This window comes from Camellia sinensis, chromosome 15 (genome assembly GCF_055761805.1).
Source record: "Camellia sinensis isolate YWXY chromosome 15, ASM5576180v1, whole genome shotgun sequence".
Classification (NCBI taxonomy): Eukaryota; Viridiplantae; Streptophyta; class Magnoliopsida; order Ericales; family Theaceae; genus Camellia; species Camellia sinensis.
Genome location: NC_138975.1, coordinates 40418483 through 40444651, shown reverse-complemented (window position 1 = coordinate 40444651; position 26169 = coordinate 40418483). Strand labels below are relative to the sequence as shown.

Sequence of the window (26169 nt, the reverse complement as noted above, 5' to 3'; positions counted from 1 at the left end):
TGTATTTATTTCAAGGGCATTGCAATATATGTTTTGGTCCTGGCAAAGTCATAAAAAAAAAATGATTTTATTTGGTTTATTTTTTAGAAACTATTTTTGGATGGATTTTTGTTTATCTTTAGTGATTATTTTTTTTCACATTTTAGCTCTACTGTGTTTTTGATAAATTTTTAACAACTTTTTGGATACATTAAAATTAGATGTATTTGAAAAATTAAGAGAAAATAACTAAAATATGAAAAAAGTTAACTAAAACAAATAAAAATCTGAATAAAAATGCAACACAAAGGGTTGCAATGTGTTGGTGAAGAGTGGTGAATTATATTGGTTATGGGTTATAGATTTAGGTTTATACAGTGCCATGGTTTGGCAAGTGGGTTTGGATAGGTTTGGGGCTATTTTAGTCACAAAAGATAAAATAAGTTATTTTAGTCACAACAAATAAAACATCACATTCAACTCATAATCATAACACTCTTCTCTCACAAAAAAAGTCAAAAAAGTCAAAAAGTCCTTCATAAACCAAACTTTTTAGACCAGGTTAAAATAGTCAAAAAAACAAAAAAATTAAAAAGACAACCCACTTTCCAAAACACACCACTATAAGACTATCAATGTGACTTTTTTATCTGTAGTAAAAAAAAAAAAAAAAAAAAGAAAATAAAAGAAAATAAAAGTGAAAAATTAAGTGGATAAAGCTTAATTTATTCAGATTATATAATAATATGTTATTATGTCATATCAGATGTTTTGTCTGGAATTGATGGGCTTAATTATTGAAGTAAAAAAAAAAAAAAAATTGAAATGCTAAAGGTTAAAGTAATTTCTTTTTGAAGAGGCAAAGTAAAAAGCACCAACATCATTGTATTTACTTTTGATTTTTTAAAGGGTTTGAAGTGACTAATGTGCACGAAAGTATAACAGTGCTGTTACCATTTTTTAAGATTTTTTTAACATCCCATTTGGTTCCCACCAAGTCACTTTCCTCTTCTTAAAATCAAAACAAAATTTCAAAAATAGAATATGCATGGCCCCAAGGGTATACATGTTTACTAGAGATTCATTGAAGGCTATATCTACAAAGTCATGCAAGAAAAGTTTGGTCAGACTCAAGTGGACTAGATTGTTGATAGCAAATGGCATTGAGCCAATGGAATTGTGGCTAGAAAGTAAGTTGGACATCATAGTGGAGGCGATTCTCACAAATGGTTTAGGAGAGGAAAGCAAGCAGGACTTGCTTGTATTGAGCAAGTTTCACCTCGACCTGGTGGCTCAGTACCACCACCACCAAAGCAAACCACAATCTAGCAACAACAAACTTGTTTTTCTTAAAACAATTATGTTGATTTTTGTTTTTGAACCACAAAGAAAAATTGCAACAACGAGTTGGTCTTATTTTGGGCTTTTAACTGCGTTCTGTAGTGGCTACTTTGGACGAATTGATAGAACTATTTTTCTAGTGACAAACCATGAAAGAGAAATAAAAGGAAGGCTACTATTTTGGGACTAGGATAGAAGAGAGAGGGACTTTGTAAGAGAGAATGCCATCATAGGGAGCTGGATCTTGATTTGAATAAAGACAAAACGATACTGGCCTATTTTGAGAAATAGGTTAAAAATTAATTTTTTGATTTTTTTGTTTTAAAAAATATACCAAAAAAATAAAGAGATAGCATGACTCAAAAAAGTTAAAAATTAATAAACTGGCTTTTATTTTTTAAAATAGGCCAATGAAAAAATATTTTAAGAGAAATCAATGTTTAGAAAAACTAAGGGGTGGAGTTGTTTAGGGTGTTCTAAATAAGTGCACTTTTTAAATTTTTGGTAAAAAAAGTAGAGGGAAAAAAGATGTATATTTGGGATAAATTTTTAACTTTTTACGAAAAAATGTATATTAAAATATTATATAAAATATCAAAATTATCATATTATCCCTAAATATATAATTGCCTACTGGCAGTGATGGTATTGTCATGCATACGGTTCGCAACAAGATGTAGAGAACTAGATTGCCTACGGTACTATTCGGACTAGACGGTGTTATTCGGCTCATGGGGGCCCACCGCGTGTTCCGTTTTGATAATTGGAACCGTTCAATGTGTAGAATTCGTCGAGTACTGTATACTTGTAAAAAATCACGTTGATCGGATATCGATAGCTATCTAATTGAATTAGTTTTTTGTCAACCGTTATTTTGTATACAATTCACTTTTTTATACAAAACTGATTTAATCATATAGTTATCGATATCGTTTAATATGATTTTCTACAAACATATGGTACTCGATGAGTTCTACACATTAAACGGTTCAAATTATTAAAACGAGACTCGTGATAGGCCCCTACAGACCAAACAATATCGTCCTATGTAAATTTTGTGTGCACGCACTCACTTGACGAGTTTGTACCATCACTTCAGACCAAAACATCACTTCAATTAAAAAGTTGACTTATACATTTTTTAGAGAAATTTACTTTTTTATATTTTCTTTATAAATAATAATAATTTTTTAATTTTTTTCAAACATATCAAACCATCCCTAAATATACGATGTCGTCTTTCCCACAATAATGCTATTTGTGCTTTTATGCACAACAACTGCCACAAACCGTTTTCTAAATACTTCTGCATCATATCATCATCCTATCATCATTATCATATATATATATATATATGTATATAGTATTTGACATATTCTAAGAATTTACTCTTTTTTAAATAAAATTAAAAAAAAACTCACATTAGATGAATGTTTCATTTACAAATTTTTCCTTTTCTTAAATGACACATTCCAAAAACTTACTTTATATATATATATATATAAAGACACATCAAAATACATTTTCCATTTACATATAAAGTTTTACATAAATTCAATCTTAATTTAAACTATACTAACTTTATCTATTTTATATGGATTTTATTTGAAAAATACTTATTTTACATATATTATCCAGCATAAATTCAAGTAATCTACAAATCCAATACCAATTTTATAGGGGTTATATTTGAGAAATACTTCTTTCACAAACTCAATTTGAGTTTTACATAATCTAACTACATATTCTATATGAATTATACTTTGATTGTACAAAATCTTTCATACATTATTTTATAATCACAACTCAAAGGAAGAAAAACTTACTCAATAATGATACACTCGAAGAACCTCTGAAGTTTAAATTTACTGCTTAAGTTACTTTTTCAATTGCTGAACAGTAAGTTCTTCTATGTTTTGACATCATATTGTAAATAATTAATTACTTCACACAGTGAGATGTATTTATCATTTGGATGTTTTCATTTATTTTTTCTTTTTGAGTTTCGATATTGTTATGAGATTCTTTTTTAATTAGTCGTTATTGAATTTATTTTATATAGTTGATATTTTAATTTAATTAAGAGGATTTATTTTACAATTTTATAATTTAATATATATCATATAAAATCATTGTATGATAGTCCAACTACAACATATTAACTATAACATATTTATATTTAATTTTTTTCAACAAAATTTATATAGTTTCTATTTTTGCATATTTTTATTTTCCAAATGAATATAAAAAAATAAATAGTTAGAATTATTTTTAATTTTATATTACTAATTCTTCTTCCAATTTAACTATTATTTTTATTTAGTTTACTATCTTATAATTTAATATATATCATACAAAGTTGTTATATCATAATTACATTTTGATAATACGATATAACTAAAATTATCAAAATACACTAATAATTTAACTAAAATTAATATATATATATATAAGTATTCAAGTAACATTTTTATATGATGACAACACCAATATTTTCAAAATAAATAATTAATATTATACTTTATCTTTAATTTTAATTTTAAATTTAAATTATTCTTTTATAAAACATATCGTACCATCAAATATTATTTAAAAAAATAACACATGCATTATACATGTCAACTGCTAATTATCACTAAAAATTTAATAATTTATAGAAAAAAATCTAATATACAAACTCCACCATGAGTGCATCACCACATATAGCAAGTGGTCTTAATATTTTGAACAAAAGGAGAGAAATTAACCAAGACCAAGATATTTCATCTTGAAAATATAAATAAAAGGCCACGAACAATCTTTAAAAAATAAAAATAAAAAATTATAAAAATTATTCCCTCCTTATCCTCTCTCACACATTTTCTGAAAATAAAAAGATAATTTTATTTTTTATTTTTTATTTTTCTTTTGTCAATGTTGTTGATGCTAGGTAGGGTGCAATTCGGGCGGGTTAAGCCGGGTTGAGAGGTTATCCAAGTCCAACCTAAGTTATACTGAGATCTGCCCAGGCCCCAATTATAACTCGAAGTTGCCTGCGCAAGCTTGACCCGAGTTAAACCTGAGTTGCTCGAGTTGTCCGAATTGCCTGAATTGTAAAAAAAATATATATATATTTTTATAATTATTAAAATTTAACTCTGTTTACATTTTTATAATTTATATAATGTAATAAAGATGTCGCTATAGTAATTTTTATAATTTATGAATGAAAATAAAATAAAAAAAAGATTTTATATTATTTGTATATATAATATATATTTAATATGATTTAATAATTTAAATTACTTTAATATCATGTGATGACTAACAATTTATATATAGGAAGTGATTGAGACCCCCTCCAATCATCACACCCACCACTCCCTCATATACACGTGGCAGGTGGTGATTGGAGGAGAAGGAAAAAAAGAAAAGAAAAAGGAAAAACTGACCAATAAGAGAGAGGGGGGTCAAAGTGGTGCCTCCTTGAGGGGGTCCAACACATTTTCCTTTATATATATATTTAATATTTTTATATATCTATATATGTATAATTTGAGTTTTAAATTGCTCAAATTATTTGATATTTTTATCTAAACTCATATCAAATGTAAAAATATTTTATTTAAATCTTAAAAAATTCAGACTAAATTCGAATGGTTGGAATTTAGGTTGTCCAAATTGCACCCCTAATGCTAAGAGGAAGAGGAGGAGGTAAATGGAGAAGGGCCTCAACCTCGTTTTAATCGAAGCCCTTTCTCTCTCATCTCAAAAAAACCCCAACAAAAAAAAAAAATTCCTCTAAATCTATATATACATAAAATCCCCAATTTTGACCTAAAATTCTCAGTATCACCACCCTTTCGCCGCCTTAGATTACTCCTCGTCGAAACCCTAACCTTGGATCTCTCTTTCTCTCTGGCTGTCTCTCTATATATATATGGCTGCTTCTCTGTCTCCCTCATAGATTTGCTATCCAAAGCCTGATCTTTTGATATATCCTGGTAAGAATTTTGTAATAATTTGTTGAGAATTGAGTTTTTTTTTATTTTTTTTATTTTATGGGTTGGGTTACTTTGAATCGATGATTGGTTCTTTGTGGTCTTAATTTGTTGGGTTTGTATATGCAGATTTGGTTCGAATCGGGAGTTTTTGTAAAAGACCCATTAGGGTTTCGACGTTTTTCGATTTTGTTACAGATCAGATTTTGCAAAAGATTTGTTTTTTGATTCGATTTCTGTATAACCTGAGATATGCCGCTTTTGCCTAAAAGTGAATCGATTGAAATTCGAGAGGTTTGGGAACATAATTTGGAGGAACAGTTTTCTAAAATTATGGAAATTGTTGATGATTATCCGTATATTGCTATGGATACAGAGTTTCCTGGGATTGTTCTTCGTCCTGTGGGCAGTTTCAAGAACAGTAATGATTATCATTACCAAACCTTGAAAGATAATGTAGACATGTTGAAATTGATTCAATTAGGGCTTACGTTTTCGGATGAGCAAGGGAATTTACCCAGCTGTGGCACTGGAAATTACTGCATTTGGCAATTCAATTTCCGCGAATTTAATGTTAATGATGATGTTTTTGCGAATGATTCGATTGAACTCTTGCGCCAAAGTGGGATTGATTTCAAGAAAAACAACGAAATGGGTATTGATGCGCATCGGTTTGGAGAGCTCTTGATGTCTTCTGGGATTGTATTAAATGATAATGTTTATTGGGTTACTTTCCATAGTGGCTATGATTTTGGGTATTTGCTTAAATTATTGGCTTGTCAAAATTTGCCCGAAACACAAGCTGGATTCTTTGATTTGATCAATATGTACTTCCCTGTTGTTTACGACATCAAGCATCTGATGAAATTTTGCAATAGCCTTCATGGTGGATTGAACAAGCTCGCAGAGCTTTTGGAAGTTGAGAGAGTTGGTGTTTGTCATCAGGCGGGTTCAGATAGTTTGCTCACATCTTGTACATTCAGGAAGTTAAAAGAGAATTTCTTTAGCTGCTCACTTGAGAAGTATGCCGGTGTCTTGTATGGTCTAGGTGTTGAAAATGGACAAAATACTCATTGAGAAAAAAAAAATGAAAAAAAAAATTAAATGATAGCTTCTCATTGCACGACATGTTGTGCATGATGATACCCAAAATCCATGTACACCTTTTGGCCAATATGTTTTTTAATTAAAAAAATTCCCTTATGATAGCTTAATTCTTCTTTGTTTCCCTCAAGTATGACTCTGATTTTGTGTGCTATGCTGCTTGAAAAGTTTTATGGCTTGGATTTGGTAAATTAATGCATATATTTGTCGGTTTTTAATTTAATTGCATCTATTTTCCTTCTGGTAACTATAAACAAGGTGAAGCATCTTTCATTGGCGGAAATAATTACTTCTGATCTTTAAGTCTGCTAGCTGATTGTGTTTCGCAGGTATAGCTTGTTAGTTAGATCTTTATAGTTCCCCTATTTGGTCAGTTTAGTATTCCTTTTGAGCTCAGTACAAGGGAGAGTTGTATGCTTCTCAGAAAAGGATGAATCGCCCTTGAATTTGTTGTACTGTAAGTACGGTGATTTAATCTATTGATTATCTTTCAATTCGTTATACTATTAAGTAGGATGATTTACTTAGATGGATTCTCTTTCAATTGGTTATAATGTAAGTACAGTTATTTAATCTATTGATTCTCTTTCAATTCGTTATACTATTAAGTATGAAGATTTACTTCAATGGATTCTCTTTCAATTGGTTGTACTGTAAGTATGGTGATTTAATATATTGATTATCTTTCAATTCGTTATGCTATTAAGTACGACGATTTACTTGAATAGATTCCCTTTCAATTGGTTGTACAATGATTTACTTCACAGGCAAAGTCTCTGATTGGGTCAGTTCAATTCTTTTTCAATTTCTGGTTAGTTGTATACTACGATTTGTCATAGCCAACAAGGGTTCCAACCGGGACAAGGAATTTGCCAGAGCATTGACACTTTCGAGGGCAGGAGGCTAGTCCAATGCACTTGAGGGAATGCCAATCTCAAATTTCATGTAATTATCTTGCCCTTGTTGTATATGCTTGACATTGGGTCATGTAATGGTTTTGATTAATTGAGAATTTGTCAAATGTTGAAAAGTTTACAACATTGCCTCAATCAACCAATTGCCTTGGCTACCCTTATTTCTGCTGGAACCCGAGAGGCAAAATATCCACTTGCTGGCTGCAACTTCTCAGAGGACCATCATAATCACATCCATTGCCAACGCTGCTGTTGGGACTATCCATCGCCACCAGTCAATTGTTTTTGCGTCCGCGAAGTAGCAAGATCACTCACCCTGACAGGCCCTGCTATTTATCTGTTGTAGATCAGTATCCCATTTATCAACTGACAACATTTGTTTGGCACCATCCTGTCGGGCCTGTGGTCTCCCTAGGTGAAGAAAATTTCTTTTTCTCTAGCAGCAAAACCCATAGCTCTCCTCATTGGAATTACATGTAAGTTGGTTTTCTTTTCTTGAGTTTACTTTTTTACCTACAAACTTAAATGTGCTCTTTCAGGCTTGAGCAGTGATCTGATTCTATATAATATTCTGTGTGGTTTCTGGACTTTCTGTATGGAAACTCAGGTTCCTTTTAATTCATATTGCAAATAGGGTATCCCGGTAGGGATGAAAGCACGGCCAAGGATTCTCTATCTTACTCTCCCCGCCCCCCAGTTTCAAATTCTCTCTACCACATGATTTATGAATCTGACTGTAAGCTTGTGTTAAATAGAGGATTTGGAGGAGTGGAGAGCGGGACATAGTATTTGGTTCTTGGAAATGACTGTTTCGGAGAGGCAGGCATGGAATGGCAAGCCCTAATTGATTTTTGCATGCAACATAAATGGGATGACACAAGTTCATCAAAGCGTAGACTGTTCAGATCATGGATTTGAGTAAAAATTTAGAAAGAGAAAAGGTAAAGGGGTGCAGACTAAAAATAAAATAAAACAAAACATTACAAAAAACACTGTTTCTGAAATTAAAAGCCCTTGCTGCTACTGACTAAGGGAAGAGTGCCATTAAGAATATCATAACCAACTGCCAAGTACACAAATTACAACATCCCTGATTTTCCTACTGAAGCGGATGTTAAAATGCTATATCATCCACAATGGAGACCATTCAATCCAATTTTTTTATGAGTTTTGTCGTAGCATACACCCAATGGTTGGCAACGAAGTACGCCTACAAAGACATCTGTTTCAAATTTTGGTTCTATCAGGTGCAGTGCACCTTCCACCTTCCATACTTTCATCTCCTGCATAACTCTCTTCATTACCTAGCAAGCATAAAGATCTTATGATTAAAAGGTGTAATTCATAAAACCATAGTGAAATGTAGGTGCATGTGAGTCGTCAGTGTGCATGAAAATATAAAAATTTGAAACTATGTAGTTAACATAAAAATTAGCATGAAAAGGATGTACATTTTAAATGTTCCATAATAGTAAACCATGAAGAGCCTTCGAAATCATCACATACAAGTTCAGATAATGCCATTTGAAACCTCAAGTGGTAAACATAAAAATTTGCATAGTAAACCATGAAGAACCAACTTTGGGAACAGCTTTGACATCATACTAGGTTGATTCCACTTGATGCTTGTACATATAGCTGTCCACAAATGTCAGAAATTCTTTGATGTTGTCATTTGGAGGTAATCGCTATTTGGTAATTAACTAGGAAATTATTTATATAGTTGCAACTCTCAAATGTGTAAGAAATGTTTTTAGTTTCAGAATTCAAATTTATCAACCCTAGAAACTACAATCTGATGGTCTCTCCACACATTCTTCATTCATAAATTTATAGTAAAAAGCGGAAATCGCAAGTCCTTGAACATTTTACACATTGTTATTTTGTAATGACCATAGACAGATGACCACTGAAATGTACTCATTCCTATTAGTTTTATCTTTAATTCATTAAACCAATACAATCCGACCAAAGAACAGAAAAGAAATAAAGGAGAATAAAGAATGAAAGAAAAGAAAAAGAAGGAATATTAAATGCTCACCTCAACCTCATCACCTCTTGCGTTTCAGTGTTTTCAAAGTCTTCAAGATATAAGCAATGACTTCCTTTAATGTGGCTTTTCTTTTTTCTTTGAAGTTCCATAGCTCAGAAACCACATACCTACCACTTGGATTATATTCATTCATCTCTTTCAAGGCAGTTGTGATTGCCTCATATATCTCAACTCCCCATTCCTCCTTGAGATTTTTGAGCAATTCATCATCCTCATTTATAATTTCCTGCATTATGCATGATCACTTACAATCAATTAATCTCCTGACAGTTCCTAGCTCTCTGGATATGCAACAATTAAATTTCAATAGAACTCAATCCACGAAAAAGAAAATGTGGGAACTATTTGAATGTTTGGGAACCCATCATCATACAATGAGAAATCACAACTAGGAATTGATAGTAAAATGATTGACCATGTGAACAGGCGCAGAACCACAGTGAAGGCATACCTGATGATTTCCTCCCTCAGCAGAGACAATTTTAAATGGATGCCAGTCAGGGTTCTTCATCCTCTCTTGCCACAAGGAGCACAGTTCTAAGGCCTTGATTTCTACTTCTGTATTTGGAAATTTTTCTTTGCATGCATTCTGAAACGGCTTCATTTCAATCTCTCCCATTCTCTTTATCCCAATAAGAGTGCGACTGCTCAACATTTCACTCAAACCCTGAAAATGAAGAGAACAATTATTGAATTCTCAGCATCACGAGGAAATATGGCTGCACAGAATAGAAATTTAAAGTCACTATTCACAATTAGCTGCATACAGTTATGTGGCTCAACAAAGGTTGCTCTATTGTTGTACCAGGAGGGGAGCTAGGTAAAACAATATACACTTGGATGCTTAGATCAAAATCAAATAACAAATCAATTGGTTGATATATTTGAGAACTAAGAACCATTTCATGTTTTCTTCACATCTAAATTTCACTCCATTTTTATCACCATCTGCAGGAAAGACATGATGACAGCATGGTAGATTTGTATGATGAATGATGATAACTTTCCTCATCTAAGAAGTATCCTGAGTGGGATCTCTTATTCACATTAACCTTAAAAGACACTGCTAGAATTCATAGCACCCAAATGCTCATGCAAATAGTCAGACATAACATTTATATAACACAGCCTCAAACAAAATAATAAGAACGTGAAATAAATCATACCACAATCAATTCTTTACGAGCTTCTTGCAGCTCATCATTACTTTGGCGCTCTTTGACGATCAGTGCTTGATTTAGGTCTTCCAAACTAGTCATCTCATCAACCTTCAGCTGCAATTCCTCATTCATCTCTTTTATCTTCTCCTGAACAGCTGCATCATCTTCATCTCCCAAATGCTTCATCACCTGCAATTTTCCTTTAAGCTCTTCAATTTCCATCTCCAATTTCTGTTTAGCATCTAGTTGCCTTTCCAACCGAAGTATCTTATTCAATGCCTCTTGTTTCTCCTTCTGCACATGTGAAACCCTATTCCATGAGACTAAGCAGGTTGTAAATGAAAGAGAAAAGGTTAAAAGTATAAACTCCAGTATCTGACCAAAGTTTGATGCTAGTTGGCACACCTTTTGCTCTTCAACCAGCCTTAAGACATTCTCATCGGCCTTTTTCTGCTCCATGGAAGCCATTTGCAGTGAATTGTTTCTTGTCGAATTCTAAACAAGACAATAAGACAAGAAGTTATATCGGTAACAAGCATGAAGAAACATCATATATGAAAATCTAAGTACAGTTGACACTTGGGTTATCGTAGGTATATGTGTCTGACATATCTAGTCCGCCACACACCTAACAAATATGTTTTTAAATGGTAGAGTTTACTTTAAATCTATGCATAAGACTCCCACTCTATGCATAAAAGGGTCTATGTTAGTTTGAAAACATTTTAGTAGTTACGAAATGTGGAATTTGGCCCTATCTTGGTGTCCTTGGGCATGAGAAGTAGATGAATTTGACACTTAAGACACATGCATCAGACTCCTGTACCTGATTCCATGCAACATAGATGAAAATAGAACAGCTTACTTGTGAAGGACAGTCAACAACTTTTATTTGATTATTATTATACATATTTTGGTTTCCATTTAACTCATCAAGCTGAAAACGTGAAATACTAGAAAAGACAGATGGATTTTATTCACTTATATCTTTCCAGGCGAGGAGTCTGCACAGGTTTCACACTTGCGTATAAAACAAGGATAAACTGACAATTTGTTTATCAATCAATACTTTCTAGATGTGTCGAATCCCTCCCAGAAATATAATCAATGTGGACAACATTCGCATGAATGACACAGAAGCTAATTCTTCGATGCCATAGTATGCTATGGACATCACGTGTTACTGTACGTGTAGGTATGCATAAATTGAACTTATATCACCTCTTGCTTCTCCTCATCAAGTTTCTGTCTCTCACGTTCAGTTAATGCTTCACGTTTGTTTAGTTGTTTGCTCCAAGTATCAAGTTCCTTCCTCTTGTTCTCCAACTCATAATTCAGCATCTCCTGTTCATCTAAAATTCTTCGAATGTGCTCTCGTGCTAGACGCTGCATCTTCCTTGTTTCTGAGACAGAGAATAGCAATATATTACGAATTCAAAAATTCTTCTAATGAATCAAAAAGAAATACTCATCAATTTTGAATCCAGTAAGCCTCAAATGTCCTGCAGTTGGATGCATCAACCAAATTTTCATTTCTTATATTCACATGCAACTCATGGGCCCTATATTGAATTTGCCGTATCAACTTTGAAACACTTATATCTGATTATTGGAAATAAATGGCACGCTACGCATGTGGTGTGGATCCATCAAGGGGTGAAAATCCAAACAAATGCAAGAGGGACAGAAATATGTATGCCTGAGGAGGACCCCTTTTCTGAGCTAAACAAACATAACCCAGCCATGAAATATAAATAGGTTGATGCAAAATACCTATACATATGCAAGCCTGAAACATATGAAATTCAAATGGATGGGCATACAAATATGCACACACACACAGGAGGGAGGGAAACCTTCATAGAAAGCATGATGTAGCATGTCTTTCTCCTCAAGCATCCTGCTCAAAGACATTGTCTTCTCATTGTACTTGTACTGCAACTCATTCAGATTTTCATTTTTGATGTCGATCTCATTGGCTAGGTTAGCCACAATTTTGTTTCTATCTTGAGTGGCTTCCTGGACAAGGTTAGAGATTGTCTTCAACTCTCCTGCTTTACGAAGGTATTCTCCAACTGGCCCTTCTGATTTATAATCATCCTCACGAGCAAGCCATCCATAAATAATGGAACCATGAAGTCCTTCCTGAGCTTTCCACTCCTTTTTACTGTGATGATCAGCTTCAAAAGACTTCTCAAATTCCATTGCATTCTTAAAACCAGTCCAGTCATTATCAAATTTCACAACAGCTTGCGAAGTTTGGTTCTGGTCATCCCAGAAAATCTCAACTTCCAGAGGTTTAAATTTAGAGAACTTCTTCAACCAATATTCATTGCTAACTATAGCTTTTCCATTCTTTGGCTCATCAACAATGTTCATGACAATTCCTGTCCAAGGCCAGCAATATAGATCATTTTGTTCAGACTTCTCAGCTACTGGAGCCGGTTCAATCACACACTGTGGTTGCTCTGCCTCGTCCACTAGGTCAATCTCCAAGTACATTGCAAGTGCAAGGTGGTTTGCCTTCTGTTTTGCACTTCTGTTGGCGGAACCTTTACCCACTCCCGAAGCATGTTGGAGAAGCTCCTTATACTTGTAATCTTGTTTCTTCTTTCCTGCACAGTAGGGACACCTGAGTGCGCCATTTACATGCTTCACTTTGTACTTCCCAGCCTTCAGTTCCTCATAAGGTTTCTCTTTGTATTCATTGATCTCTGACTCGCTCAAATCTGAATCTTCATCAGAGCTGTAGTCCATCAGACCTAGAGATGAAAATCATAATTCTTAGGAAAAAATTTCATGAAATAATCGGTATTAATGGCTGGAGATCTATGTATATGTAGGCCAAGGGGGGAGCCATGGCCTCTCCAAGTTGTTGGAAATCCCTTTACTAGCCGTCTATTTACAAGTGTTCCTAAAATATATAATGGGATGCCCCCACCAATTTTAGAGATCAAATAATATTGCATCAATTCCACGTGGCTTTAATTTTGTACAAGATGCGTAGATATCAGTTTTTTTATTTTTTTTTTATTTTTGCATTTAGTATACAAAATTATTGTGGTAGACTTTTTATTTATGTAAAGATCCTGATCATATAGCTTGAAAATTTTATGAAATAATTGAAAAGGCAATAAGAGATGACCGTTCTAAATTTATTGATTTACATTCTTGTATATAATGTATTTTTATACAACTAATGAAAGAAATTATCTTGACTAGTGGTGTGGCAAACCAAATCCTCTCTTTTTTTCACTTGGCTCACTGAACACCAGAAATTATTAAAGCAATGCCTACGTTTGATTCAGTTTTCAATTGATAAAAATAAAATAAAAAAGTTCTGAGAACAAAATAAAGGCCAGAAAGTTACTACCAGCTTGTGTATTAACCATACATTTTACCAACAAAATGTCACTACTATGGTAAATGGATAAAATAATCTTGTTTTCCTTGAATATAGCGAAATATTAATAAATTTTTGACATGAACATCATAGTCATGAAAGAAGCAAATATTAAGATTAAGAACTAAAGATGTCTAAACCTGGACTGGACTTGAGTGCATAGTATATTATATTACATGGCAACATATTAATGCAACTCAAAGAATAGCATGCAAAATGGCTTACATTAAAGGGAGTTCATTCATGGAAAAAAATGAAGCTTTTCTTCACTAAGCAAGTGTAAAGTAAGTGAATCACATGCAGGTAACAGGTTAAAGAACTTCCAGGGAAATAAATTCTGTAATATAAGAACAATCAATAATACAATGCCCTTTGAAATTTTCTCTTGCATAAAAAAATTCTATGGATTAGAGAATGTTACATGTTTGATCAATTGAAATAGAACATACTGAACAAAACCACAGTAAGGGAGGAAAAGATTTCTCAAAAAATATTTTTAGTGGAAATTAAATGTTAAGATAGGAATAATATAAAAAAAATTCATCTGACATCCCACTATTTCCCAGTATTAAGACTCTATATTTGGATTTATGAATTTGAAATAAATGAATTTGGGACTCGGGTCGGGGCGCGGCGTAACTAAGAGAGCCATTCCATTTAGGGCGAGACAAAATGGGCAGGCACGAGTGGTCTATTGTCCGAGCCTATTGGTCAGACGACGACTACTTCACTTATTAGATTAGTATTAGCCGCCTACCCCGGAATGGAATGGGATTGAGCACTTAATCATTCATGGAGAATAGTTCAAATTTAAGTATGATATTTTAGATATGGATTTTGAGATTGAATATGGTTGATTTCACATGATGGATTTGAAATAATTACATAAATGTAATTATTGGAAATCCTTCATATAGTCAATACAAAAATCAAATTTCAAATTAGTTTTTGAGTTTTCAATCCATTTTTTTTGTGATTTTTTAAAAAAATTTAATCATTTTTTTTTAAAGCTTTTAGATTTAATTTATTTAGATACAGTTAGAAAGTATAAAATTTGTACAAATATCATTCACAATTTCATTGATACAAAAAAAATACAAAAATTCAGTATATTTTCATATTTAGTTGTATTCAATAATTTTTTTTATTATAAATTTAATACTTTTTAAGTGTATCTAGATCTTTGAAAAAAAAAATTAAAATGTTTAAAAAATTCAATAAAAAAAATATGAATTGAAAACTCAAAAAACTATTTTTAAAAAATCCAAATTGCTTTCAGTGTTTCTTTTAGTGGAGTTTCTTCATATATTAGCTTCTTCTCTTTTTTTTTTTTTTTAAAAAAAAAACAAAAAAAAAACTAGCTAACAAAAATCCAATTCATGTATTTGAAATCACATATTATCCATCCAAACGAACCAAATTTCCTAAATCACATATACACAAAACAGCAGATCGATTCTCTAACGCAAAAGGACATCTATGCCTTCTAATTACCAAAACAGGAACATTTCATCAGAGAGACTAACATGACAAAATCACTCAGATCGTTTAAAACACAGATATGCGTTTAGAGATAGACCGAGGTGAGTGACAGGAATGTTAATACATACCGAAATTAGCGAAAGGATTGAGATATAAACCACCAGCTCTGTACTTGCCCTGAGCTCAACAATGGCGATTACACAGAGAGAGAGAGAGAGAGAGAGATCTTGTAAATCAAGGAATGGTAAAAAGATCAGCTGTACAAACACTCATATTTACCTCAGAGAGAGAGATCTCTCTGTAGAGAACACTCTCTCTCTCTCTCTCTCTGAAGAAGAAGAAGAGAAAGCTCTAGTAAATGGAGAGTTGGGGTTTGGAGGAGGGGGAGGGGGGTGGGGAAGAATGCTCTACATCTCAGCAAATGAAAAGTTGTTGTGACCAGTAAATTAGGCGTTGTTTGGCATAAACTAGAAAATTTAAAAATTTAAAAAGTTAAAAAGTCACTATCTTATTTAAATTACATCATCTTATTTAAATCACATTACCTTTATATCATATAATTTTAATTTCAATTCATACTCAATCCATATTTCATAAAAATTTTAAAAAATATATTTATTTAGGATACCGTAAGCCAACCCATATTTAATAGTAATCTTTTAATTTTTAGGGTCCGTTTGGCGAGCAAGGTTGGGCTAAAATAATCACAAAAGACAAAATAGACTATTTTAGCCACAACAAACAAAACATCACATTCAACCCATAATCATTATACTCTTCTCTCACAAAAAAAGTCAAAAAAGTCAAAAAATCAAAAAGTCCTTCCCAAACCAAGCTTTTTAGCCCAGTCTAAAATAACCAAAAAAGTCAAAAAGTTAAAAAGCTAACCCACTTCCCAAATGGGGGCTTAATTTATTTTAAATCATATCTTTTTTTATATTTTTTATTTATTTTTTTAAAAAAAAATTAACTTTTAATCCTATTCTGAAAATAACCCGTCGTCAGTGGAATAGCGTTGACTGTGTCAGTGTTGGAAAAGAAATAGATGATGTTGTTGATGTTGATTTTTAAAGTGAGTCATAAAATAATTAGTAAATGATTAAACAATAATGCTCTGGATAATATTTGGAATACAAAATTTTTTACTAAACAAGATCTGGTTTAGGAACAAATTTTTTTAGTAATTTTTTGAACTAAAATATGATACAAAAAAATGAGTATTTTGGAATGATTTTTTAATTTTTTATGAAAAGATATGTAAAAAGTAGAGAGAAAAGAGAATCTTTGACTTTTTGATATAGATTGTTAGTTTTTTTATTTTTTTAATGACTTTTTAAAAAAATTACTTGCCAAACAAGATCTAAATGATCAAATGTCTAATATAGATATGGAGTAATAAAAGTGTAAACCCACACCCATATAAGGTATTTAATCATTTATTTAGTAAAAAATTTAACATCAATAATATTATCCTAATGCTAAATCCACAAAAAAAAATTTCTCAAATTATCTTGAATAAGACTCTGGTCAATAAGAAAATAATTTTTTACTGGTAAAAGTCTTATTTTTACCGATGAGAAACACATTTGAAAGAAATTGAGCGAGAAAATTTGTATGAATAAAACATTAATCATGATTATATTGGACAGTAAAAATAGATGAATATATTCCTTTCAAGAGTACATGGATGTGATATACCCTACAAAGGTACATACATATGTCATGTAAAGTTAATTTTGATGTGATGTGACCAGCACTCAAAATAATTTATTTTGAAATTTAATAAATTTTATAATTTTAATATAATTATAAAAAATATTAAATTATATTAAAATTGATATAAATAGTACAAAAATATAAAGATAAACAAAATTAATTATATATATATATATATTTTAAAATTATTTAATCATTATAAACTAACAAATTCTTGATAAAAATAAATAATATTATATAAATTAAAATATTAAAAATATATAATATAATTATGTTGAAATGTATTATAGAGAACAATGTAATTTACCCAATTAATCAATATCTTGAAATTCTACTTAACATTTAAAAAATATGTAAAAATTAATATTGCAATAAGCTTCAATTGAATAGCCAAATGTCTACGTATGATTTCTTCAATGTTAAATTTAGTATACGATAAAATGGATGTCAATTCTTTTTTATGATTTTTTTTTTATTCTTACAAAAATTTGGCATGTGAATATGACTTGATTAAAGTAAAAATATAATAAAATAAAAATTTAACATATTAACTGAAGTGCTTTTTTTATTATATATTTTTATAAATGTCAAAAATATATATATATATTAATTTTCACCTAAACAGTCAAAAAAAATTAGCCTACCAATTTTTAAAAGTTTTAGTGGATATGCTCTAAAACCCTCTATAATATTAATGACATGAAGTCAGCGTTTTGTGTGGTTTCATAAACACAAACTGATATCAACATTTTGGTAATAAAAAATCGTAGTGTTACATATATCAATTAGTGAATTAATTAGTGTTATGATATTATTATTGATCATATTTATTATACAAGTTACAAATATTTAAAATTATATAAATGATGTCACATTGGGTTGGTTTGGGAAGTGGGTTGACTTTTTAATTTTTTGACTTTTTTGGCTATTTTAGCCTGGGCTAAAAAGGTTGGTTTGGGAAGGACTTTTTGACTTTTTGATTTTTTTGACATTTTTTGTGAGAGAAGAGTGTAATGATTATGGATTGGATGTGATGTTTTGTTTGTTGTGGTTAAAATAGCCTATTTTGTCTTTTGTGACTAAATTAGTCAAAAAAGCCCACAAAACTACTTCCCAAACGGTGCCATTATATGTTAGTAGACTAGTGTATAGGGGTGCAACTCGGGCGGGTTTGGACGGATTGGGAGTTTGCCCAAGTCTAGTCTGAATTGTGTTTGGCAGTGCCCAAGCCCGACCATCAACCCGAGCATGGCTGCCCAAGCCCGGATCAAGCTTTATAATTTGAACTCGGGTTAGTTCGAATTGCCCGAAATTCACAAACAGCATCATAATGCTTCATTATATATATACACAAGTCCATTCACATCTGGTGCATAAAACACTGGTACATATAAATGCTAGATATGCTAGAAATGGTAGACCAGCCACAAACTTCAACAGAATTGAAAGTTTCTTCGATTGCAATTAATTAACAAACAATGGTTTATTATTCCATATAACAAATAGTGCTTCATTATTCCACACATAAGGTAGGGTTTTCTTTTTAAATTTAATCTAATGGTCCAAATAAAAGATGTCAATTCAAGGGTGAAATACCAGCCAAAAAATAAATAAATAATTAAAGGCATCTATTTAATTTAATTTATACATATATTATATAATTTATATAATATATTAAATATAATTCGGGTTCGGGTTGCTCGGCTTAGCCACTGATTCTACCCAGGCCCGACCCAAATTACAATTCAAGTATCAAAAATCTGTCCAGGCTCGTCCAAATTACAAGATATTGTTGCCCAAGTCCTAAAAAAACTCGGGCTGGGCACGGATTGCTCGGGTTGAACCCGCCCGAGTTGCACCCCTACTAGTGTATACATTAGTACACATAGCATTATTCAATTAAAACATCAATGACATGAACTTTACATATAAGTTAATGAGTTATTTAATAAGAAAAATGGTTAGTGTTTTTTTTTTTTTTTAGAATTATTGTTTGAAATGTGTAAAACATAAAAAATTATTTTGAAATATGTGAAACGTGTATTAAAATTAAAAGTGTTTTTGGCATTATCTATCTATCTATCTATATTATTATTAAGTGTAGTGAAGTATTTGCTCTCCTCATGTTACGTGGCAGTATTTTTTATTTTTTTTAAAAAAATTATACAAAAAGATGAATAAGGCTTTAACCCCCATAACTATGACATTAAGGTAGAAAAACTCATATTACTTAAGATAAGTATACTTTATAATATTTAGTTTATTCTTACTTGAATTATATAGGCATCATGTGTCTCATCCGCTAATACTGTTATTAACTAAAGGCTAAACTTTTATTGTTTTATTATTTTTACTTATTTAAATTATACACCTATCATGTTTCACCCACTAATATATTTTTATCAATAGCCTTTAGGTCAACAAAAAATAATGTGGTGACAAAAATCCATTTACAAATCGATTCACGCGCATGCAGTAGGGTTGTACTACTCTGTCACTCATGTTGGCCACTTAACTACTATTAGGGCAAATTATAAAAAAAAAAATAAAAAAAAATCCCAATATTTTTCACATTAAATCCTAACATTTTAATTTTAACAATTTAAAATTTGAATTTTTAAAAGTGTTCCAATATTAACCCTCCGTCTGGTTCCATTTATTTCGGTTCTTTTTATACTTATTTGATACACATGTCACTTTTTGATTCGTTCATAATTATTATAATTATTTTATTTCTAAATTACTTTCTTTTCTTTTTTTTTTCTATCGGCTCTCTCTCTCTCTCTCGCTGTTCTCTCTTTCTCTAATCTCTTTCTACCTTATACTCTCTCTCTCTCTGTTAGGCCGATGTAGCCATTGATCGACCGCCCAACTAAACCACCTTTTTATCGTCGGAATGGCGAACTCAACAAGTGAGAGAATCATCAGCCATCCAGTCAAGAGGAGATCGCTGATCAAGGTGTATGAGCTCTGAGATGCTATGGTTGAATTCGAATATTTATAGAAGAAGATCCCCAACAAGAGCCAAACAAAGGATCAAAGGTATGAGGAATCCGTTTCGAAACTAAGAGTGGTGCGGTTGGTCAAGTCACAACAGGTTGTATTATGGTAACGGCATTGAACAAATTTGAGGGAGGAAATAGTAGATGAGACGACGGATTTGAGAGAGATAGTGGAGGAGGGTGGTAGATCTGAAGAAATGGAGATGTGAGAGTAATGAATTCGAGTGAAACGGTGAGGGTGGCGATTCCGTAGCCCCGCGTCTAAGACTATTCAAAAACTATTTCTAAATTATATTGTTTCTTGAAAATTGGTAAACAGCTATAAGCACATGACAAAGTGAGAAATATTATACTAAGAGCATAAAGGCATAAAATTCATCATGGATAATTATTGGCTAAACAAAGCTTGATATTAAAATACAGAGTATATAATACAGATATCATTTGACATATAATACAGAAATCATATAAACAAAATAATCATAATCACGGTACAGAACGGAATAGAACAGATGTATGGACTCAAGATGTGGCTCGTACGAACTCTAGATGTGGCTCCCATCATAGTGTAACACTTAGTTTCGTACAGCACTTTGCTTCACACTAGAAATCATAACCACAGTACAAAACAGAACAGATGTATGGACTCAAGAGGTAGCTCGTACAAACTCTAGAGGTGGCTTCCACAATAGTGTAATACTTAGCTCCGTACAACACTTTACTCCACACTATAAATTAGAGTGTCAGTGGATTCGTGACAGACAGTGTCACAAAATGAACAATTAGAGGGCCAATGGTTATTTAAGTCTCTTGAGGCATGAAACCCCGTGGTGGTACTTATAAAATAATTACTCAAAACACGTTTTAATAAACAGTTATATCCATGTGTTTTCCTTATTATATAAAATAAGATTCATAAATTAAAAATGCTAATCAGTGTGTTTGGTTTGAGTTTTCTGAATTAAGTTTTTTAAAAACTAAATTTTTTGGTTTTCGTATTTTTTTATTTTTAGTGAATATTTTTAAAATTTTAAGCATTTTTTTTACTTTTTTAGATGCACCTTACTTAGATGTATCTAAAAAGTAAAAAAATTGTGAAAAAATATTTTAAAAAATTAATAAATATATAAAAATACAAAAAATGTACTGAATTCTTGTAATTTTTTTTGTATTTTTTGGTATTTAGTGAATTTTTAAAATGTTTTTTTTATAATTTTTTTAATTTTTAGGTGTATTTATGTTAGGTGTGTCTAAAAAGTAAAAAAATTATTTAAAATATTAAAAAAATTCAGTAAAAACAAAAAAATAGGGAAAATAAGATAGTAGAATTTTCTAAAAATTATTTTTTGAAAAATGAAAACAAGCAAAGTGAATATAATTTATAAAACACAATTTACATAAAGTAAACTATAATAATTCAAAACATGCGTAAAACATATAATGGTAAATCAATATATAATATAACTCACATGTATATTAATATCGTACCGAAACATCCTCCTTTACTAACCGACTACTTTTTCTTTGCTTCTCATTTCTCACCCGAGACACCCTTATATAGGTGTCTTTCTTCTTCTCCAAGCCACTACCTCCCTCCCCAACGAACCACATGTATCCACCACATGACTCTTCCTTATTGTATGGTTATCCGCAAGGATAAGCATCTTGATCTATATCTATTTTCTTTATTTTTTTAAGCTTAATTTATAATTAAATAATACTAATATGAAAGTTAAAGGATAATTTAATTTTTGGGTTACTACATCGTCTTACCTTAAGGCCCTGTTTGTTTCGCTAGATACAAAATGAGAGATATAATATGATGTGTGATTTAGTTAGGATATATAATGAATATGATATATGTATTAGATAATATATCTCCTAATTTATGTTTGTTGACTTGATATATAAGACTAGATATGTATTATTCATGTTTGTTTTATAAAATATATTGTGGGATATAAACAAGTAATTTTCAAGCTTGCGCTCATAATATCTTTTAAATACCCATATTGGAACTAATGCAAATAAACAAATTAAAAATTCATATTATTTTTTATTAGAATAAATTAAAGATATATATTAAATTCAATAATTTTTTCAAGAAAAAAATAAATTATATTATATTAATGTCAACCTGATAATGATAAAAGAATTATATTATATGAAATTCAAAAATTATATTAAATTGTATTATATTATATTAAATTCCAAATTTATATTAAATTATATTATATTAAATTAAATTAAATTCAATAATATTATATTATATTAAATTCAAAATTTATGTTAAATTATATTATATTATATTAAATTCAATAATATTAAATTAAATTCAATAATTATTCAATTCAATAATAACATTATATTAAATTCAAAAATTAATTATATTATATTAGATAGGCAAGAGGATAAATTGGACTTTTTAAATCATATCACAACCTATAGGATATGATATAATGGGGGATGGTGGTATTGTACATCCTCCAATTTTTTGAAATATACAATCTCATAGTATATTATATCCTCTTTAAAAAAAAATTACAAACATGGGATATATGGATCCCACAGTATATAATATTCAATCCCGCCTTTTGTATCTTAGAATCAAACAGGGCCTAAATTCGATTTAAGTTTTGTCCATCTCTTTGTTAAACTTTTTTTTAAAAAAAAAAATTAAAAAATATTATCACGTGGCACGATGAAAGTAAAACTTTACTATACTAATTGAAGTATTCACTTAATAATAGTATAGATTATTATTAATTTTTTTTTTTATAAGTTGATATATTCTTTACTCTTTCTTTTGTCTTTTTCTTTCCTAATAATTTTTCATAGTAAATTTTCGTTTGAAAATTAACTATTTTAATTAATTTTTTACAAAAATTATATGCACAAAATGATGACAATTTAGACTAATTTTTTTTAACTACAAATACATAACCAAACGCAGCCTAATTAAAGTGAACTTTTTGACGGGAAATTAAGCTTATCAAATGAATTTTAACTTTATTTAAAAAAATAGTTCTTTTAGGGCATGTTTGATTGGGTGGATTGAAACATAGGATTGAGATTATTAATACGTGGGCTCAATTATCCTATATTTGTTTTAACAATTTGGTTTAGGATTATTAATCCAATGGATAATTAATCCAACAAATTTATAGGATTATTAGTAATGGGGTAGGGGTGAGATTATTAATCCAATAGATAATAATCCAATTGGATAGTGAATACCACACTAATTTAATAGGATTATTAATACTTCACTATTAGTCTCATGAATCAAATATGACCTTAAATTAATAAACAAACTTAAAAATCTCAGCCAAACGAAGAGTATTAATCACAATGAAACCATTTGATTTGAATGATGATGTTTATCACCTTTCTCTATTAAGTGAGATTACATGTACCAATTAGTATATTAATATTAATTATAATATTATTATTGACCTCACTCATTATACAAATTATAAATATCAAAAATATCTTAAATTATATCACATCATCAATTGGTATACTAGTTAGTGTACTAATTGGTACATATTGTATTAGTCTTCTCTATTACTGTGTTCCCCAATCTTTTTTGTCCCTAACATTCCCCCCCTCCCTCGCTTTTGTGTTGTAACGGATGATCCTCTAATTAGGAGTAAGCAGTTGATATACTTGTAAGAGGAGTCAATTTGAGCCAACTAAATTAATAAGGCCCAATAGTCCAAGGTTGGTGGGCCCGAGTTTATCGCAAGTCCAAGATTGGTGGGCCCGAATTTATCGGCATCAAACGGGCCGAATTGCTCTAAGCCTCGAAAGGGTTCGAATCCACGAACTTAGAGACTATTTGGGCTCGGACTTGAAAGGGTTCGAATCCACGAACCTAGAGATCCGAAGCACTTGGCTTCGAACGGATTCAGACGCAATCTAGAAGCCGCTCCATTAATGAGTCCCAAAACACTTGCGGACTCGGAGCTTTCCGGGATCTACGTACCAGAACCATAAGCGTAATGGAGTCCGAACAAAGGACCTGATCCCGAGAACGGTGAGTGGAGATAAATTCGCTCTTCGGTTAAACTAGCCTATACCTGGTGCGAGGTGGCACGATCTAGGGGGTCTCTGAGACTCGGTAATATTTGCGACAGGGCGTTCTCTTGAACTACTCCTGACCCTTCTACGGCAGAACGTCCTCTAAGACTACCTCTGACCCTTTGGAATGATTGGGGATCATTGGTTAGGTGTGGGTAAGAAGAAGGGTTCGCTGAAAGGTTGATCTCCTCTTCGGGGTTTTCCCCATCCTCGGAGAGGTCACCTCATTGGACAAGGTGGTTAGAGAATATTCCCCATGTGCCTCGCACATGGGCTCCATCCTACATCATGAGATGCCTATAAATAACACCCACCCATAACTTTACAAGGGATGGATTTTGGAGAGAAAACTCTTGGGAAAGAACTAATTTCTCTTCTCCATTATTAACCTTGAGAGTGAAAGTGGGATATCCATGGAAAAGCCTTGCCATTATTCTCTTTTTAGCTACTTTGCTTTCTTCTTCACCCAATCTTTTATCTCCATCATTTCCTTTTTTTTGTGTTCTTAGTTGAAACTATTGAAGAATCTAAGCCTCTCACCATTTCTAAAGGAATTCGAGTCTTCTTCAAAGGTCTTCGAATATTCCAACGACGTTCTTGAACCCTCTCATACAATACTGATCCGCCCAAATCAACAAACTGAATCGATTCACTACATTTTGGACGAATGACGAATTTGAGATTCCTTTGGCCGCAACTGAACTGTCAAACCTCGAACACCTCTATTAATTTGTAAGATTTTGTGTTTTCAATTGAAAAAAAAAGTTTAAATATTCTATTGAAAAAAAATTTTCAACTTGAATATATTTTTTGAATTGAAAAAAAAAATGTATTATTTATTTATATTTTTTGGTTTTTAAATCTAACTCTAAAAATAATAAATAAAAAAAATGATATATGCTGGTTGGTTTTTGTTTTAAAAAATAGATATAGATGTAACAATACAGATACATACAACCTCTAGTACTGTTCTATTCATGGTTTGGTGGTTTGAATTGTTTTTATATTTTAAAAATCACATATTGTAACACTTTATGTAGATGAGACATTTAGTGATTGTAATATTCTAAAGGGTTAATTACACTAATAGTCCCTATAGTTTGAGACTTGTGTCACTTTGGTCCCTGACTTTTCAATTGTGACACATTTGACCCTGAATTTTGAATTTTGTTCCAAATAAGGATAATTGAAAATATCATTAGATTTTTCAAGGGTAAAATCGTTAATTTGATAAAATATAAATTAATTTGACAAAAATAAATATCAAAAAATATTTTTAATTTTTTTAAAATTATTTTTATCTACCAATGATAAAATTATGTAAAATTAATAAAAATTACATGATTAATTTTTAAAATTAATTTTACATGATCATCATCCAAACACATAATAAAAATTAATTTGGTAAAAACAAAATAAATGTCTAAAAGATTTATCAATTTCACATAATTTTATTTTTAGTAGGTAAAAATAATTTTTAAAAATTCAAAAATATTTGTTTGCATTTATTTTTGTCAAATTAGTTTATATTTTATCAAATTGACAATTTTACTCTTGAAAAATCTAATTATATATTCAATTGTCTTTATTTTGAACAAGATTCAAAATTCAGGGTCAAATGTGTTACAATTGAAAAGTCAAGGACTAAAGTGACACAAACCCCAAACTATAGGGACTATTTGTGTAAATTGCCCTATTCTAAAATTTCAAATTCTCTTTCTTTGAACGAGACATGCCATGATTATAATACTTTTTTAAGTTATTGACTTTAATACTTTTTTTTCTTTTCCCAATGAAGTGCACAAATTGAATTATGTTAAAAATTTATAAAATTTTAAACCGTCAAACTGATTCACATCCATCCGCCAATTCGCTCAATCCACATTCGTCGGATTGACATACAGATGCAGATTGATTTTCTCTAATCCACCAATCTGACGGACGGATATCAG

At 30.9% G+C, this 26169-nt stretch overlaps 2 protein-coding genes across 3 annotated transcripts; one reads left to right on the top strand and one right to left on the bottom strand.

Moving 5' to 3' along the window:
• Positions 1-4953: 4953 nt before the first annotated feature.
• Positions 4954-7903, top strand: LOC114284664 (putative CCR4-associated factor 1 homolog 7). Of its 2 annotated transcripts, XR_014356790.1 has the most exons (3): positions 4954-5303; positions 5430-7349; positions 7436-7903. XR_014356790.1 is itself a non-coding variant. In XM_028227603.2 (2 exons), the coding sequence occupies exon 2, from the start codon at positions 5553-5555 to the stop codon at positions 6375-6377; it is 825 nt and encodes a 274-aa protein (XP_028083404.2). In that variant the 5' UTR covers positions 4954-5303; positions 5430-5552; the 3' UTR covers positions 6378-7903. The 2 variants fall into 2 exon arrangements, 1 of the variants encoding a protein (XP_028083404.2); XM_028227603.2 differs by having other exon boundaries at positions 5430-7903.
• Positions 7904-8313: 410 nt separating this feature from the next.
• LOC114284663 (factor of DNA methylation 1) lies at positions 8314-15859 on the bottom strand. Its single transcript, XM_028227602.2, has 8 exons — positions 15545-15859; positions 12388-13293; positions 11753-11934; positions 10937-11026; positions 10538-10825; positions 9823-10038; positions 9360-9597; positions 8314-8622 (listed from the first exon to the last, which is right to left on the bottom strand). The coding sequence occupies exons 2-7, from the start codon at positions 13286-13288 to the stop codon at positions 9370-9372; spliced, it is 1905 nt and encodes a 634-aa protein (XP_028083403.2). The 5' UTR covers positions 13289-13293; positions 15545-15859; the 3' UTR covers positions 8314-8622; positions 9360-9369.
• Positions 15860-26169: the final 10310 nt, after the last annotated feature.

Excerpts from the sequence above, each read along its gene's own strand:
- LOC114284664 (XM_028227603.2), top strand. The coding sequence starts at position 5,553 with ATGCCGCTTTTGCCTAAAAGTGAATCGATTGAAATTCGAGAGGTTTGG.
- LOC114284663 (XM_028227602.2), bottom strand. The coding sequence starts at position 13,288 with ATGGACTACAGCTCTGATGAAGATTCAGATTTGAGCGAGTCAGAGATC. Across the intron at positions 11,935-12,387 it reads ACATCATGCTTTCTATGAAG|AAACAAGGAAGATGCAGCGT; the intron begins GTTTCCCTCCCT and ends TCTCTGTCTCAG. Across the intron at positions 9,598-9,822 it reads CTGAGGGAGGAAATCATCAG|GAAATTATAAATGAGGATGA; the intron begins GTATGCCTTCAC and ends TGCATAATGCAG.